General features: G+C 51.2%; 1 protein-coding gene across 1 annotated transcript; it reads left to right on the forward strand.

Annotated features, from left to right (window-relative positions):
* The first annotated feature begins 294 nt into the window (after positions 1–294).
* On the forward strand, positions 295–5,441 carry NODAL (nodal growth differentiation factor). The gene is made up of 3 exons (XM_073324742.1): positions 295–607; positions 3,455–4,266; positions 5,289–5,441. Exons 1-3 carry the CDS (start codon positions 295–297, stop codon positions 5,439–5,441), a joined length of 1,278 nt encoding a protein of 425 aa, XP_073180843.1.
* The last annotated feature ends 11,888 nt before the right edge of the window (positions 5,442–17,329 follow it).

The following is a 17,329-nucleotide window of genomic DNA, read 5'->3' on the forward strand; positions in this document are numbered from 1 at the left end:
ATTAATCACCTGCTCTGTGTGTCTTCCCATCACTTCCTCATTAGAGGGAGGGGTTGCATAAGAATAGGGACCATGTGGAGACTGTAGAAGGTTTGACAGCTCTGGACTCAGGATGGAGGGAGTGTTGACATCAAAGGATTGCAGGCTAGAGCCTGCTCAGGGAGCCTCAGGTATATAGTGTCAATAGGCAGCAGTGAAGAGGAAAGACTCAGAGAGCCAGACAGCTCCGGGTGTTGAAAGGAGCCAGAGGGAAGCGTAAGAAGCTTAGTTTGGAGAGAAGCAGCAGCAGCAGCTATGCCACCCAGGAACACGTGCGGCTTGGAGCTGGTGTGTTGGGCTCTCATCCTCATGCAGCTGGGCATGTCAGAGTCGACCGGTCTCTCACAGCAGAAGGATGAGCAGCAGTTACATACAGCAGGATCTAGCCCAGGGCTAAAGAGTTTGTCTACAGTCCGTGGCTTCCGGCACCCACACCCTGCTCTCCGGTACCCCTTGTACATGATGCAGCTGTATAGATCCCTCGTCATTGGGAATCACCTGGGACAGCCCACCATGGAGGCATCAGCACTGCAGGAATCTGACTCAGTCTTAAGCCTCGTAGCTAGAAGTAGGTGATGTTCATTTATTCTTTTTCTTTCTTTCTTCCTTCCTTCCTTCCTTCCCTGTATTTCTAGCTTGCCCTAGGACCTGGCTCAGCAGCAGCAATGCTGTGATGGGGGTTGAGCCCTCAGGTTTGTCAGGACCTCATTGACTGATTGCTGCTTATCAGACTCTCCCCTGTTGGGCCTTGGCTATTCCAGTGCTTCTCTTGCCATTGCTTTTGTGGATTGGGACCCCAGACGTCTGTGAAGAAGGGACCCCATGGGGACCCAATCCACATCTGTACTGTTTTGACATCTGGCAGGAACAAGCTTGGGCAATAGCCAGTTGCTGTTTTGTTAACGGGTGGCATGTGGGGAGAGAAATGTGGAGGGGGGAAGTGGGGGCGGGGATGTCTTGCTCTGAAGGGGTCAGCCTGAGCCTGGATCCTGAACTCTGCAGTGGGAGGACGCTTGCCCTAGCTTCCCCTGCCAGTGGTTGAAAAAAGCTAAGGTGTTACCCTTGGGATCCAAGCTTTGGCTGGCAGGTTATTTGGAAAGGCAAATCTTTGTACAGAGGAGTAGGTCCCTTCCTCAGCCTGCCACAGGCCAGCATGGGATCAGGGAGATTGGCTAGTGCCCTTAAACACGCCGGTGTCCTGTCTCAGGCTGTAGAATCTGGGTGCTATTGCAGTATTTAGGGGCACAGTGCAGCGATTTTAATGAACTGCTTGTTGAATGCAAAGGAGAACATGGATACAGCAAGGAGAACAGCCCCTTGGGATGGCGAAGGGAGCAGACTGTCTAATTCACCAGGCAGTTTTCAAAGCCTTAGGGCATTGCATTTCTAACTCCATTCATGGGAGCCCTCGGCCTGCCGACTGCAGCAGTGGCCTCCGATTCTGAAAAACGACTGTATAATGGCAAGCAAACATTAAAATAGCTGCAGAAGCAAGCACGGCCAGATACAGGAAAGTTTGAAATAACCAACCGCCTAGCAAAGTCCCTAGAAGGAAGGAAACAGACACCCTGGTAAATCTTATTCTAGTGCTTTGGAATAAGGGTGGGGCTTCTTCCCATCAGCATAATTCCTGTTTTCTCCACTCTAAGTCGCAGGACTTTATTTAATTAATGCTGTAAATAACTGACAACAGGGAGCATTTTCAAAAGCACCTACCCTAAGTCACTTGGGTAAAATTTGCCAATTTTACCCAACAGCATGAACAGCATTAATGAACAATTCTATCAGGAGGCAGTGTGGGTTAGGAGCTAGACCCCTGGGTAAGGACTCAGCTCTGCTACTGCTGCTGAGTGACCTTGGGCAAGTCACTTTACCACTCTGTGCCTCGGTTTCCCCATCCCCTTTGCAAAGGGCTTTGAGAACAACTGATGAAAAGCACTAGGTGAGAAGTAGGTATTTATGCAGGACTCTGATCCTATGGGAATGAATGGGATATCAAAGCCTAGTCTGGCTGACTGGTGGATGCCATGGTGCTTTACATGTTCAAACAACCCAACAAAAGGAAACTACTTCGGCTGGGATTTTCAAAGGCGTCTAAGTGAATTAGAAGCCACAATCCCATTGAATTTTAATGAGATTTTGATCACGCATTCCCTTAGAGGTTCCTTGAACCCCCCCCAGCCCTCATTAACGGCAGGACTGTGTTAATCAGTGCTTGGTAAGACTGGGGCATGGTCAGGGCAAGCTGGCTGCAGCTCAGTCCGGGTAAGGTGGAAGAGATACTGGGAGAAGCAGCTGGTGGATATGGGGAGGAGTCGCCGTTTGACCTGTAGAGCAGAGGGCATAGGATTAGATCTGCCCCTCTTGTTGGGGGTGTGACCACCATTTAGTACTAGACTGCAGTACTGGGGTGCATTAAAGACTCAGCTGCTCCGGCGGGGCTGGTGTTGGTGGGGGAAAGCAGGGTGAAGTTTGAGGTTCACTCCTGCCATACTTCCTGGCTCTGGGGAAGCTGCTGCATCACTACATAGCTCATTCGGCCCACGGAGGGATGGCTTTGTGCCTTTAGAGAACAGGACACCTAAATACATACTATAGAAAAGGCCTGGCCAGGGCCACCAAGGCCCAGTGAGGCCAGGACAGGGTGGTACTGCAGTGCCCCAGGGCCAGCACTGGGAGGCAGAATACTTGGGGGGAGGCAGATGTTCCAGGAGCCCCAGGGGGGTGCAGATGCTGTGGGTCTATTCCTACCTCCCCTGGTGAGGGGCAACATGCTCTCCTGCGTGAAGGCCGGGCAAGGCGGCTGATGCCCCGGGGCGAAGGATGGAGCTGGGGCCGGGTGTAGGGAGCAGTGCACAGAGCGGCAGTTCTCCCTGGCCCTTATGGGACCCATGTAAAGAAGGTAGAGAAGGCGCCTTGCCCCCTTGGCCCCTACCTGCGGTGCCACCCTAGGCAGAACCCAGCGAATTAAATCAATAAACAAGATACGACTCCCCATGTGGGGAGTAGGGGGGTAATCTGGGTCCAGGCCGGGGGAGATCCCTTGGAACGGGGCAGAGCATCCCACACCCAGGGGAAAGGGACCATTGTGAAAGCGAGAGGACTGCTCCCCCAGGCCTGGCCCATTGCCCTGCTCCACCATGCACCAACCAGCAGGCCTGGCCTTCATGGTCATGGGGGGGGGGTGAGGGTGTTAGCAGGCACACAGCAGCTGCACCCCCAGAAGCTCCAAGAGGCATTGTGCCACCCCCCCAGTGCTCTCCTGGGGGCATTGCAGCTCTGCCCACCCCTCACTGCGGTACCAGTGCCCCGTGGGCAACCCCTGGATTCTTTACAGTCCCCAGAAGGGGCTGTGGGGTGAATGCTTTGTGCTGGACAGGTCCCTCATCTCTGGCACTGTGTTGGTCTCTCGCAGGTTCTCTCCAGGCTGGGGATCACTGGACTCTCTCTTTCGACCTGACCTCCATCTCCAGCAGCCATGAGGTGAGGCTAGCTGAACTGCGGGTCCGCCTGCCGTCCTTCCCCCAGGCCCACAACGTGACGGTGGACATCTACCACAGCCACGAGCACAAGCGCCAGGGCAACCAGACCTGCGTGGACAGGCTCTTCCTGGGCACCTTCACCAGCAGTCCTGCGGTCAGCCACTCCTCCTGGAGAGTGTTCAACGTCACCAGCTTGCTCCAGGCCTGGCTCCACCAAGGGGTGGCCTCCAGCAACGGGAAGCATGCAGATGCTCAGGGCTCCCAGGGGCAGGAGCGGATTGGGTCAGACAGCAATGTCACTGACTTGACAGGTGTGCAGAATTCCAGTGGCTCCAGCCAGGCGGAGCCAGCCGTGTCCCATGGTGTGACGGACAAGGTCCTGCTGGTCGTCTTCTCCAAAGATAAACCTTCAGCAGAGCCCTCCTGGACATCCACCCTCATCAGAACTGCGGAGACCTCCAAGCATGTCATGATTGACAACGCCTCCAAAGAGCTGGGAAACCGCCGGCACCGCCGGAACAAGCAGGAGAAGCGAAGGATTAAAATGGCCGACCTCTCCACCCCGGGCCTGGGGGAGGAAGGCAGGTCTCTGTGCAAGAGGGTGGATATGATCGTGAACTTTGAGCAGACTGGCTGGGGAAGCTGGATTGTCTACCCCAAGAAGTACAATGCCTATCGGTGTGCGGGAGAGTGCCCAGCGCCCGTGGATGAGACCTTCAAACCAACTAACCATGCATATATCCAGGTAAGTGAGGCCTCTTCCTCTCTGCTAGAGCAGAGGTTCCCTAAACTGCCCCCCAGCACTATGGGATGAGTGGTCCCCTGGCTCTGTGCAGGGTGTGGTCTGCTGAGCATGGAGATTATAGTGAAACACAAAGAATAGTGGGCAGTTTCCCAAGTTTCATCTCATGTAAAATGCTAAGCCAACTACAGCATCCTAGAACCAGAGATATTCGAAACGGGAAGGACCCATTAAGTCTACAGTCCATGTCCCCTTTCCCATCCTAAAGCCATTGCAGGATTGGCCACTGTGCTTTTTAGTGTATAGTCTAGTCTAGTTTTAAAATGTCTCAGAGCACAGGGCTTCTGCCACCCAAACACACTGGGGTGAATTAAGACTGGGGTGGCGGGGAGGTTCTCAAGCAGCTGCTATCCGCTAGCTGAAACGTCACCCTGAAAGCAGCTCCTCCATGCCACAGGAATCTCAGTCAGGCCCTGCAGCCAGCTGGAGCCAGTGGGGTTCTGTGCAAGGGTTGGCTCCTTTACCTGCAGCAGGTCCTATCCTGGGAACATTATTACATCCAGGCTATATAAGGGGAACCTATACTGCTGTTGAGTGGGTACTGTGCTCTAGGAGCAACCTCACCGATTTCAGCAGGGCTACTCACAGAGCAAGGACTACTTGGGGGCAAGGGGCAGCTCTTGTTCTGTTTGTACAGTGCCTTGCACAATGGGGTCCTGGGTCATGGCTGGGGCTAGTGTGTGCTACCAGGATACAGATAACAACAGCACTTTTTGTGGGAGCAAGATCTGGCCCAAATCCTGGCTGGTGATTTTCCAAAGGGACTAGTGATTTTGGGTGCACAGCTGGAGCGGACTTGCCAGGGCCAGGTTCCCAGAGGGTGGGTGCTCAGCACTTTCTAAGAATCAGGCCTCTGTAAGGCGTCTCAAGTGGGGCACCCACAGTCACTAGACTTGTTGGCCAACCTTGCCCACAGGCTGCATTGGTACAAGCCAGATGACTAACGCCTTCCCCTTTCCCAACAGAGTTTGCTTAAGCTGTACCAGCCCAACCGGGTCCCCTGTCCAGCCTGTGCTCCGGTCAAGATGAGCCCCCTCTCCATGCTGTACTATGAGAAAGGGGAAGTCGTCCTCCGCCACCATGAAGACATGATCATTGAGGAATGTGGCTGCAACTAAAGCAAGCTGTTCTCCTCTGGGTGACAGAGATCCTGCGGCTCAGTGATGAGCACAGGCAGGCTACCAACATGAGACTCGAGGCTCGTCCTGCCCTGGGGGTGGCAGGGAATAAGCCCTGTGCAGCCAGGAACCAATCCACAAGGATCTGAAGTCTAAGTGCTTATAAAGACAAAGGCTCAGGTCATCACCCACCCACAGATTAATGCATGACAGGGATCAAGCTGCCCTGGTGGAGCTGTCCTCTTGGGATTCCGACCTGGCCTCTCCAGGCAGCCCTCACTAGAGAAGGCTGGGAAGAAGACTGAGGAGGATAAAGGCAGGGCTGTGGAAAATGCACAACACCCCCCTTGACATTAGACCCCACCCCCAATGGGAGAATCTGGGAAGGCAAGCTCTGCAAGGGGAATTTCATGGCTGTTGCCTTCCCCCAGCAACCCCTGCTGCAGCTTTGCCTGAACTGGGCCAATGCTGGCCAGCAAAAGGTACTCACTCAGGTGTAAATAGCTCTTCATAATGTTCTGTGAATGTTGTAAATAGATAGATCTATATTTCGTGCATATAGGCCAAGAGATTTTTATCGCTACCCCCCAAAAACAGTTTTCCAGCAAAATAAATAAATAAATAAATAAATAAATAAATAAAAAACGGAGCGTGCTAGTTACTTTCCTTTCTGTGGGCTTCCCCTTATCTACACGCGGTGTTATTTGTCTAAACCAAACCAATAGGCATTAACTGCTCTGCCGTTGTCCTCTGGGGCTGTGCCGGCACGGTTTCCTTTCGGAGTCTGTATTTCTAGACACTGCACTGGGAAAATGTTCTCGTCTGCAGGATATTTGATGTGAAGCATCTCTTGCAAAAAGGTTAGGAGCCAAATTCTGCTCCCAGCCGAGGCACCCAGGAGGCAGAGAGCAGCATTTGACCTTGGAATGGACAGAGCCATTGAGAATGCAACTAGCTTGGTCTCCTTTGTTATTGTTCACTATTGTTAAACATGGCAAATGCTATTTGTTTTTCTTCCACGTGTGATAAATGTTCTGGCCTGTTACAGTCTGGCTGAGAGGAGAGGCACAGGTGTTTGCTTTGAAAATCTCAACCATTAGTGTGATTAAATATTAAGACAGTCTCGGGAATTTAGATATTTTCTATTACAATGAACACATGGCATTCTTTTTAGGATTAGTATTACACTGGGTAACTGGGTACACAGATTGGAACCCCATCGTGCGAGGTGCTGTACATACACAGACAGTCCCTGCCCTGAAGAGTTTACAGTCTAAACAGACAAGAGTGGCAGAAAGGAACTATTGTTATCCTCATTGAACAGATGGGGAACTGAGGCACAGAGCAATTCACTGGCTTGTCCAAGGTCACATGGGGATTCTGTAACAGTCTCAGGATTTAAACCCAGGCCTCCTTAGCCCTAGCCAACAGCTTAAGCACAAGACTATCCTTCCTCTCAAACCCTGCAGGGCTCACTCGTAACCAGAAACAACAAGACGGTTGCTACTGGCAAGCAAACTTGTGAGTATCATGGAGGTGCAGAGGTCTGGACTGAAATGTACCGGACTCCTCTGGACTGAAAATCTCAGCTCAGCTCATGCTTCTAGCTTCTTCAGTACCCCTTTACCTCTAAAATCTAACTCACAGTGTTAAAGCCATGATAACTACACTATGATTAAATAACTAGATCCACAATACAAGGTCTTTTCTTGTATTATTGACCAATAAACAGACAGACATATTTAAATAAAATGGTGCCTGGCATATTCCAGAATCATGCTTTGTTTTCACCGTTGCAATTACTTCTTTGGCTTTAATCTCCATGGGACCCCCACCCCACCCCACATACTTCCTTTGTGCATTGAGGCCCCCTGGGGAGGGAGCTACTGTGGCAGAGGGAATCCCTTACAGCTCAGCAACACCGAGCACAGGGCCCCGATCCTGTCCCTTGTGGTGAGGGAGCAAACACTGGCTGCTGCAAAGACACTGAGCATTCCTTAGCAGCAGTGGGGGGCCCTCAGCACCATGCAGGATCAAACATGGCAGACATGCCAAACCCATGGAAAAAAACCAAACAGACAGAAATTGAGCTAATTTTTGGTTTAATTGGCTTGTGAGTTGCTTGTTGGCTAGTTTTTGGCTTGTAGCAAGCAGGGGCAAGCGGGGGGAGAGAGTCCGGGATGCACAGCAGGCCCACCATAGTCCCAGACTGCATGCCAGGGGGATCTAGTCACATAGAGTGCTGGGGTTTTTAGGGATTGGCTTGTTTTGAAATAGGATTAGCTTGTTTTTTGTCTTATTGTGAAAGTCGGGGTGCTTATTTACCCTGTGAAAGTTGGCAATTGTGCAAGCCACAAAGTGCCAGGGGCTGACTCCCCACAGCAGAATATGAGGAGATCTCATTTCCCCCAAGTGGGATCCTGGGGAGGGTGGATTGTCTCTTGTGTGGCAGGGCTGAGCGCTCACCACAGAGGCAGGTTGGCTCTGCAAGCCACTCATGCTCTCAAACATGCCCAAACTAATGAACTCCAAAGCTAAGCAGCGAGTGCAGCCAGGTATTGTCCACACAGAGACAGCTCCTCTGAAATCCTGCCTTGGGAACAGGCAAACCAGGGTTCCACCCACCCTGCTAGCTCCCCAGCTGCTGGCCGTCGGGCCACTGGCAGCCACTGGGAACTAGAACAGTCCCCAGACTGCTCTAACTTATGACAGGGAACCAGCTTAGCCCAGGGAAAGAAAAGGATCAAGGAAGGCAAGCCAGCTGAGGGTAGGGCCATTGTGTCCAGGCTGAGATCATTCGATCCATCAGCAGCCTGCAATACCATAGAGCTGGGCAAAATTTTTCCATCAACACACTTTTTTTTGGAACAGAAAACAGCTTTTGCAACAAAATGGAAATTTTTGTAGAAAAAATGATTTTGGTTGCCATGTCAGGGGGAAAAACCAAACCAAAACAACCCACAGGACCCAAAATTTCCGTTGTCAAATACTCCAGAAAAAGAGTTTCCATTTTTCAAAGACAATTTTTGACATAAAGAAAAATGTTTTGTTTTCATCATACAATTTCCATGGGAAAAATATCAACTTCCCAACAAGCTCCCAAAAGCCCTGCTGAGGGGTGCGATTGGTTTGCTTGAGACTCCAGAGGGAGTGAATGGTGGTGATGGTGGGGGGTTTTCACTGGCTTCCTTCCTACTTCTCAAGTCCCAGAAGATAGTGAGGTGGCATTTGGGCCCCTTTGATTAAACAAATAATGTGGGCATGTGTGTGCATTTGAGCAGGACACTGATACAGGAGGCATGATGTAGTTAAGTGGGTTTTGTGAAAGACAACCAAGCTGCCCAATGAATGGGAACATGCACACAGTGGTATGAGAATGAGTCCAGAGAACGTTCACTGGCCGATTCATAGATTGTCTTTCATTGGAGGACAAAGCTTGTGAAACACCTTCATCCTGGGAAGGGAAGGGAAGGGAAGGGATGGAAAGAGCTAAATGGATTTTTTCTCTCTCTTTTCTCCCGCATCTTAAAAACAAGGAAGAGATTCCCCCCAGTTACACATTTTAGCCATGTCCTTTGCTCTCACATCTGGGACCTTTTGGTTTATGAGGAGGTGGATGTTTGTGAAACAAGAGAAAGCCCCAGCCCACCCCCCTCCCCAGGAGGGCTGGAGCTGCAGCCAGACTCTCAGCTATGGCACCACTACTTCACTACACAACCCGGACACATCCCTCCCTGAGCAGGTCCATCCTGTGCACCGACTGAGGCTGGGGACCAAGGGAAAGCATAGCATGCAATGATGTAATTAAAGACTGTATCATCATGCATAATACAAGGGGCTGAACTGCATGTTGCAGGTCCTCAGGCGAGTCACTGCCTTGCACCGAGCCTGCCTTTCTCTCGGGGTAAGGTATGGAGAATGATACCTTCTGTGAGTTGTTTGCTAGAGAAGGGCACAGCATTCTGATTGCAGAGAGTGGAAGGGAGAGGTTTCTGTCTCCCTGCACAGCCCGGTCCTGACCTGAGTCTGGAGGTGGGGGTGGGTCTTTACTTTCTTTGCCTAATGATTTTTCTTTCCTCAGACATCTGTTGGTGGCAGCCAGCTTTACAGCACAGCATTCCTCAAGCCCATCTATCCCTTGCCAATAAGTCTCCAGCAGCCCCCTGCCCCTGTGACATTGCTCCAGAGCCAGGGACTCCCCCCATTTTAAGGATCAGGGAAGTAAGAGATAACAGAAGCCACATCACGACCAGGAGACGGTCATGTTTCCAACAGGATCAGCCAGCGCACACTTGCGAAGCCTGACTGCATTTCCTAGCAGGACAGGTCCCCAGGGCAAGGCAAGGCAAGGCATTCCCCACTTGCTAGTGCCTTGTCCAGTCTAGCTGAAAGTATCCGGAGCAACGGGGCCTTCCCCACAGCCTAACCTGGCTCATCCCCAGCAATCCCTGCTGTCCAGCCCTGTTTCTCCTTGCTCAGGGTGTCCTGTCTGTTACTAAATGGCTGTCTGACTCTGGGGAAGTTTCCTACCCATGGGACTTGTGCATCCCTCACCATCTGTACAGGACCCACGGACCCCTCTACCACACCCCGAGAGACTGGCCTGGTCTGGCCTGGCCCAGCCCTGTCATGCATTCCCTCCGAGAGCTAGACACCTTCTCTGGGGGTGCAAATCATGCCACCCACATCGGAATGGTGATGAGCCCATACGGGTTCCTGTCCCCTTGCTGCTTGTCATGCTCAGAGCACCCCTGTCCCCCACACCGCAGAGCCAGTGCTCATGGTGCCCCCAAAGAGCAAGCCCAAAGGATTCTGGGATGACTCCCAGAAGAGGCTGAGCATGGCTCGTGTTGGGACAGAGGTCAAGAAGCCCTTCCCGAGTCCCCTCCCTGCTGCAGAGCCCCAACAGCAGGAGGATTCCACATCCCCCCAGCTGCCAGCATGGGCTTTGGCCTGATTAACTCCAATCCACATCCAAGCCCAGGGATAAACAAAGCGCGTCTGGTTCTCACAGCAGAGGCCCTCCTCCCGGCATTGATCACCAGCGCTGCTTACATATTCAGCTGGTATGTCCTGCTGAGACCCGCCAGTAATTAACAAGCCACTTGAGGGTCATTTGCAGGAGCCATTAAACTGCTCCGAAAAGGGGGAAAGCCTTGCACTGTGCTAATGCCAAGCATGAGTCAGACGCCCCCAAAATTATAAGGCTGGTTTAAAAAACAAACCAGGCGGCTCTTTTTGCCTTCTCGGTGTTGAGTCTTTATGGGTTGCATTTCCAAGGTTTTGAGTGGGTACTTCGAAAGCTAAGACTCTCCTACAACTCCGGGAGCCAGGGCTTTAAGAAGAACATCAAACACCAGGAGACTCAGGATAAAAATCTCATTGATCTTGCTATGCATGGTGCCTACTTAAGGGCATAGAGCTCTGGGGCTTGCACTATGAATGGGGACCTAATCTTTGTTAGCAAAAAGCTTTGCAGCCCCTGTGAGCATCAGCCCTTCTGACAGCCCAATATACATTTGCTGTGTTAAGGAGAAGGCTTTTGTTGGGAAGAACAGCAGTGCAGTGAGACCAGGCACGCTCTGGCCTCTAGACCCTAAGTGCTCAGGCAGTTTCCACGGGCAGTGCCAGTTACTGTGTTCCCTGCCTTTCATGCAGTAGCCACCTCTCTGTGTTCTGAGGTCAGTGCCACTTGTGAAGGGAAAGTCCTGCCTCTGGGTGCCTGCCCAGGGCTCTCGCTGAAGTCAATGCAAAGCGCAGGCCCATCACCCATAAGAGGCAGGGCAGGCAAGTGGGTAGGGCCCTGGGCTAGAAGCCAGGAGGCTTGTGTTCTGTTCCTTGTTCTGCCAGGGACCTGCTGTGTAACCTTGGGCAAGTCACTTCCCTGCTCTGTGCCTCAGGTTCCCCTCCTTCCTGTCTTCTCTATTTATTAGGCTCAAATAAATTGGTTAGTCTCTAAGGTGCCACAAGTCCTCCTGTTCTTTTTGCTGATACAGACCAACACGGCTGTCACTCTGAAATCTGTTTAGACAGTAAGTTCATCAGAGCAGGGATTGTTTCTCATGCTGTGTACGTACTGCACCTGGCACCATGGCACCTCGGCACCTCATGGTGCTACTGTAAGTATCTGAAGGTAGAACTGGGGCCTGAAACGAATAAATCAATCAACCAAAATGTGCTGAACTTGGGGGGAGGGGGAACGACTCCTTTAGGGTCTCTTCACCAGCCCAGTGAAATCTGCCTTGAGCGCCCATCCAGGGATCCGCAGAATGGCCAGTGGGTCTTCAACTGAAAGAGGAACAAACCTGTGCTGGAAACCACTTGGCTGCTTTTGACTGGGGTTAGAACAGGGGGATGGTGCATAGCACAGCTTCCACGGTGTTGGATTCCTGAGGAGGAGAGCGCCCCTGCTTGGCTCTATCCCCCACTGGCTGTGGGTGCAGCTCCGAGTCAGGCTGAAGTTGAAGTTTGAGCCAAGCTGCAGTATTCTCAGCCTCAGCTCCTAGCCTGCAGTTCTCCATCCTGACCATAACACAAGCTCTGCAGAGGCTCAGGCTGCTGACCTGGGGCGTGCACCGTTTGTCCTCATGAAAGATTCTGCTCTAAGTCACACAGTCCGAGGGACACACAGCTTTGCACCTAAGCCAGGTCTGGCGTACAGTTCTAATTTCCCTCCGGGACATGGCATGTGTGTCTGTGTAGACTCCTCATCAACGTGCTGGGTGAAATCCTGGCCCTACTGAAGTCAGTGGGGGGTTTGCCATTGACTGAGCATGCAGACACTGCAGCATAGCGTCTAACTCACTGACAAGGTGATTGGGGTGAAGGCCTTTTAGGAGTGGGGTGAGCATCCTGCCATTTGGAGCAGTTTGGTCCCTTCTGCAGGCAGGGAATTTGCCCTTCAGAAACATCTTTACAAGTTGGCCTGGGCAGGGATGAATTATTGGTCTCCAGGGAGAAAGGAATCATCCCAACCTTCCCCCAGCTGGGTGGCAGGTTAGAACAGGAGACTCCAGCACCAAAGCAAGGGGACTTGGAAGAGCAAATCCCACATAATCAACAGAGATGCAGTTCTTGCATCATAGAATCATAGAATATCAGGGTTGGAAGGGACCTTAGGAGGTCATCTAGTCTAACCCCCTGCTCAAAAGCAGGACCAATCCCCAATTAAAACATCCCAGCCAGGGCTTTGTCAAGCCTGACCTTAAAAACTTCTAAGGAAGGAGATTCCAACCTCCAACCTGGCTGGAATCAGGAAGCAAATCTCATGGGAAAACATATCCTCACTGTATTTGCAAAGTAGAGACGTAGCCAGTGCTTTGGTTGCTAGTCAAGTTGATAAATTGGAGACAGTTCAGAGAAGAGCCATGAAGATGTTTAAAGGACAAAAACACCTGCCTTATAGTGATAGACTCAAGGAGCTCAATCGATTTAGCTTACCAAAGAGAAGGTTCGGGGTGACTTGATCACAGCCTGAGAGTAGCTACCTGGGGAGCAAACATTCGATAATGGACTGACTCTTCTATGTGGCAGACAAAGATAGAACAATGGCTGGAAGTTGAAGCTAGACAAATTCAGGCTGGACACAAGGTGCCCATTTTTAACAGGGAGTGTAATTAAGCAGCGGAACAATTTACCAAGGGAGGTGGTGGATTCTCCATCACTGGCAATTGTTAAATCAAGACTGGATTCTTTTAAGCTATGCGCTACTGGACCAGGAATTATTACAGGGGAGCCCTAGGGCCGGTGTCATGCAGGAGGTCAGACTAGATCATCACAGTGGTCCCTGCCATCCTGGGAATCTATAAACACCGAACCTTAGAATCGTTTTAGCTTCCTCTCTCAGTGCATGAGGCCAGATTCCTGAGAGACTGTCTGAGTCATTGCTCCAGTCTGCTGTACTTGACCTGACAGCAGTGTAAATTTGCAGACAGCATTAGCCTGATTATTCTGCAGTTCAGGGCCTGCAAGGGTCTCTGTCAGCAATGGAAACCTGTGGGACTTCCCACCTGCCTGTTTGCTTAACAATATCCACCCTCAGGAAGGCCAAGCCCAAGTTCTAGGAGGGGAAGATAAGGGGAGTTTGCTCTGGATCCATATGAAAAGGAGCGAGTGGGAGTAAACAGTCTGAAGGGCTGTTTATGGGGAAATTGCTTATCAGAGGCACAGGAGTAATGCTAAAGCAAACTGTTGATTACGGCCCTGCCTGGGCAGCACCTGGGCCAGAGGGGAGCACTGGTTCCACCTCCCCTCCCTGATCCTTTCACTCACTGGCTCAGCTGGAGACGGCCCCTTTGAACAGTGTGGATAAGGCACTGGCTCAGAGGAAGGATGGCCCAATGGCCAGGGCACTGACTAGCTGGGACTCAGGTCAGTTCCCTGCTCTACCACAGACTGCAGAGGGGACCGGAGGAAGTCACTTGGGCTTTACAAAGTGTTACCCCTAGTGAGTAGGGAGCCTAGGTCCCATTTAGACTCTAGACACGAATGGAAATTAGGCGCCTAAATACCTGTTCAGGGTCTGCACCCAAGTCACTAAATGGGCCATCTTGATTATCACTAGAAAAGCTTTTTTTCTCCTGCTGATAATAGCTCATCTTAATTAATTAGCCTCTTACTCCACCTTTTCATATTCTCTGTATGTATATTTATATCTTCTTACTATATGTTCCATTCGATGCAGCCGATGAAGTGGGCTGTAGCCCACGAAAGCTTATGCTCAAATAAACGTGTTAGTCTCTAAGGTGCCACAAGTCCTCCTGTTCTTTGTATGAGCCGCAGTCTCAGTGGAAGTCCTTGGAACGTAGGCGACTCTGTGCCTAAGTTAGCTTTAGAAATGGGACTTGGTCTCCTTACTCATCTAGTAGCTTCTGACATTTTTATCCTCCATTCCCCATCTGTGAAATGGGGCTAGCAGCCCTGCCCTCCCCCACAGGGGTTGTGAGGAGAGAGACATTAAGGGACAGCATCTGAGCATCTCACAAATACCTAAGATAGTGAGATAAAGTAAAATCCTCCCTGAACCTTCATGCCAAATTCAGGCTATGTCTACACTTACATCGCTCCCAGGGCACAGCTGCACTTCTGTAGCACTTCAGCACAGACCCTCACCACAGCGAGAGGAGGGGTTGTCCTGTCATAACAGGGAATCCGCCTCCCCAAGAAGTGGTCGCTAGGTTGACGCAGGAATTCTTCCATCGACCTAGCGCTGCCTGCACTGGGGGTCAGGTCAGCTGACGATGTCTCACAGGGGTGTGGATTTTTCACACCCAGGAGGGAGACAGCTATGCCAGTGTAAGTTTCCAGTGTAGACCAGCCCTCAGGCTGACCCTGAAGTTAAGTGGAGATTTTCATACTCCAGGAAAGGTTAACTCATCCACCCAGCACTGTCACTCAGTGGTTTGAAGAAATCCATACCCCTGAGCAGCATAGTTAGACCGACCTACCCCCCAGTGTAGACAGCGCTAGGTTGAGGGACGAATTCTTCCATTGACCTAGCTACTGCAGCTCTGGGAGGTGGACAAATACAGCAGCAGGAGAACCCTCCCAGCGGTGTCCTGGGCGTCTACACTGAAGTGCTACCACGGCACAACTGCAGCCATGCTGCTGGAGCAGTTTACGTGTAGACGGTGACAAAGCCTTCGTAGCCTGCGTCTCTCACCCCTTTACTGCTCAGTTTTATCCCCCGATGGAAAATCCCCATAGAACTGAACGGCAACAGTGTTAGAGGTTTGAGCAACTACCCTGAAGAATTGAACAGAGGATTCAGCCGCAATGGATTGGATGCAAAACCGAACAGAAGGAACTGAAGAGAGAGGGAAATCCGGTCAGTCTTGAAAGAGTCCCCTCCCTGTTCAGTTCCACAGGGTTTTGCCATAAGGTCCTGCAGTCTCTGCACTTCCCAGCACTGAAAGCACTAGTGCCAGAAATAAAATACAATGCATAAAAATTATTAACTGGGCTCGATCCTTTAAATGGATCAGGGTGGAGGGATGTATGCGGGGGGTACGGGACCCGCTAGAACCTGTGCAGAAAGACCACTACTGATTGAAGGAGACTTGGCCGAGGTGTAAGTGTCTCCCTACGGAAGTTGGGTTGCAGGCTCGGGGGGATAGTATACGAGACGGCACATTCTGCTCTGTTTCACAGGGGGCGGGAGAAAGAACAGTTAGTTCAGTGGAGTCTCATACTGGTGTAACGGAGAGCAAGTCTGGCCTTGTGCCATGGGCCTCCTGCCTCCTCAGTTCCTGGGGCGCTCCGCTCCACGGACAGCCTTCCCCTATTATGGTTATTATTTGTATTGCAGCAGCCCCTAGGGACACCAGTGAGGGAGCAGGGCCACACTGTGCTAGGTTCTGTACAAACACAAGCAGATGAGACCATCGCACCCTGAAGGGGTAGATGAGGGCAGGGTGTGGGGGGTTGTTTCTGATGGGGTTCCACTGATCCCTGACTTCCTAAGGGCCCCAAGTCCCCTGTGCTGAAGGATTCTTCTAGCTCAGACAGTTCCTGTGTTGCATATAATGAGAACAAAACCTGAATCCTTGAGGGGCCAGGCAGCTCGGAGATGGCCATGGAGAGTGATCCTTAGTGCTGATTGTGGTGATGCAGATGCCTGTGTGGTAGGAAATAGACCCAGGCCCTTAGAAAGCCCACAAGCGGTAATGACAGGCAGTCACTGGTTTGCAACCCAGCCAGCAACCAGAGAATAAAGGCTCTCACTCACGATCACACACCTGCATGTAACACCAACCTCTCTTTCTTGTCTGGTTTCAGAGTAACAGCCGTGTTAGTCTGTATTCGCAAAAAGAAAAGGAGTACTTGTGGCACCTTAGAGACTAACCAATTTATTTGAGCATGAGCTTGTCTGGTTTTCAAGGCACTGGGTTAACTAAAGGCACAATTTTAAACCCATTTAGTTAAACCACAGCTGCAAACCCGTGTGGAGAGTCTGATTTTGGTTTAAATCAGGCTTATTTCAGGTTAGCGTCAGTCAGTCAGGTTGAAGCTGAACCAGATTAAGCCACGATTACCTAGAAATAAAAGTGCCCACACAGGGGTCTGCGGCGGGTTGGTGGGCATGCAAAACCCAAGAGGCAGGCTCTGCTAGCCATGTTTATCACCGCCTTGTGCTGAGCAATGGGAAGTGAATTGGGAGGAGGTTTGCCCTGTGCTTGACATGTCACCCCAGCACAAATGCAGCAGCTAGACTTCCAAAGCTGCAGAGTGCATTTAGCAGCTAGTGACAGATTTGCACCGATCATTTTCAGACAGCTTTGCATTCCAATGCCTGCAGGATGGTTACTCTCACTGGGATTAAAGGTGTGCTAAGGAGAAGGCTACTAACCACGTGAGGAAGAAGCAATCAGCTGCTGTCACATGCATTCCTACCTGTTAACCCCCCAGGAGAAGAGCTAATGTCTGGAAAGTTTGGAGACACACAGGTGCCTTTTCTGCAGTGTACTTCCCCCACAATCCACAGCTTAGCAGCACCGTTTCTGGTCCCCAGGAGCTGGTACACACAGCCCTCTTTGTCCCACTGGGGAATGCACCTCTTGGGGAGGGACCCCTCTCAGTGAGTCTGAGCCTATCCAGAGGAAAGCAGTTAGATTTGCTGTGTAAACTCTAGGTTTGCTTGCTTTGGGACAGAGCTGAGCTGGGTCTCCCTTGAACACAGGAGAGTTAGTTTTATCTGTACCAGTTAGGAAACCTATATGCATTGTCAAGCCATCGTGTATTTCCACCCGACTAAATCAGGACAATAGGAAAACACATTGTGTCATGCTGTTGTTTAAAGGAGTCTCCATTTCCTCCTTAGCGAGGTTTCAGTCATTTACTGTTTGGCCCTGCATTAGCAGTCTGAGCAAAGAGATCAAGGGTTATCTTCC

Source organism: Lepidochelys kempii, chromosome 26, assembly GCF_965140285.1.
Source record: "Lepidochelys kempii isolate rLepKem1 chromosome 26, rLepKem1.hap1, whole genome shotgun sequence".
Taxonomy (NCBI): Eukaryota; Metazoa; Chordata; order Testudines; family Cheloniidae; genus Lepidochelys; species Lepidochelys kempii.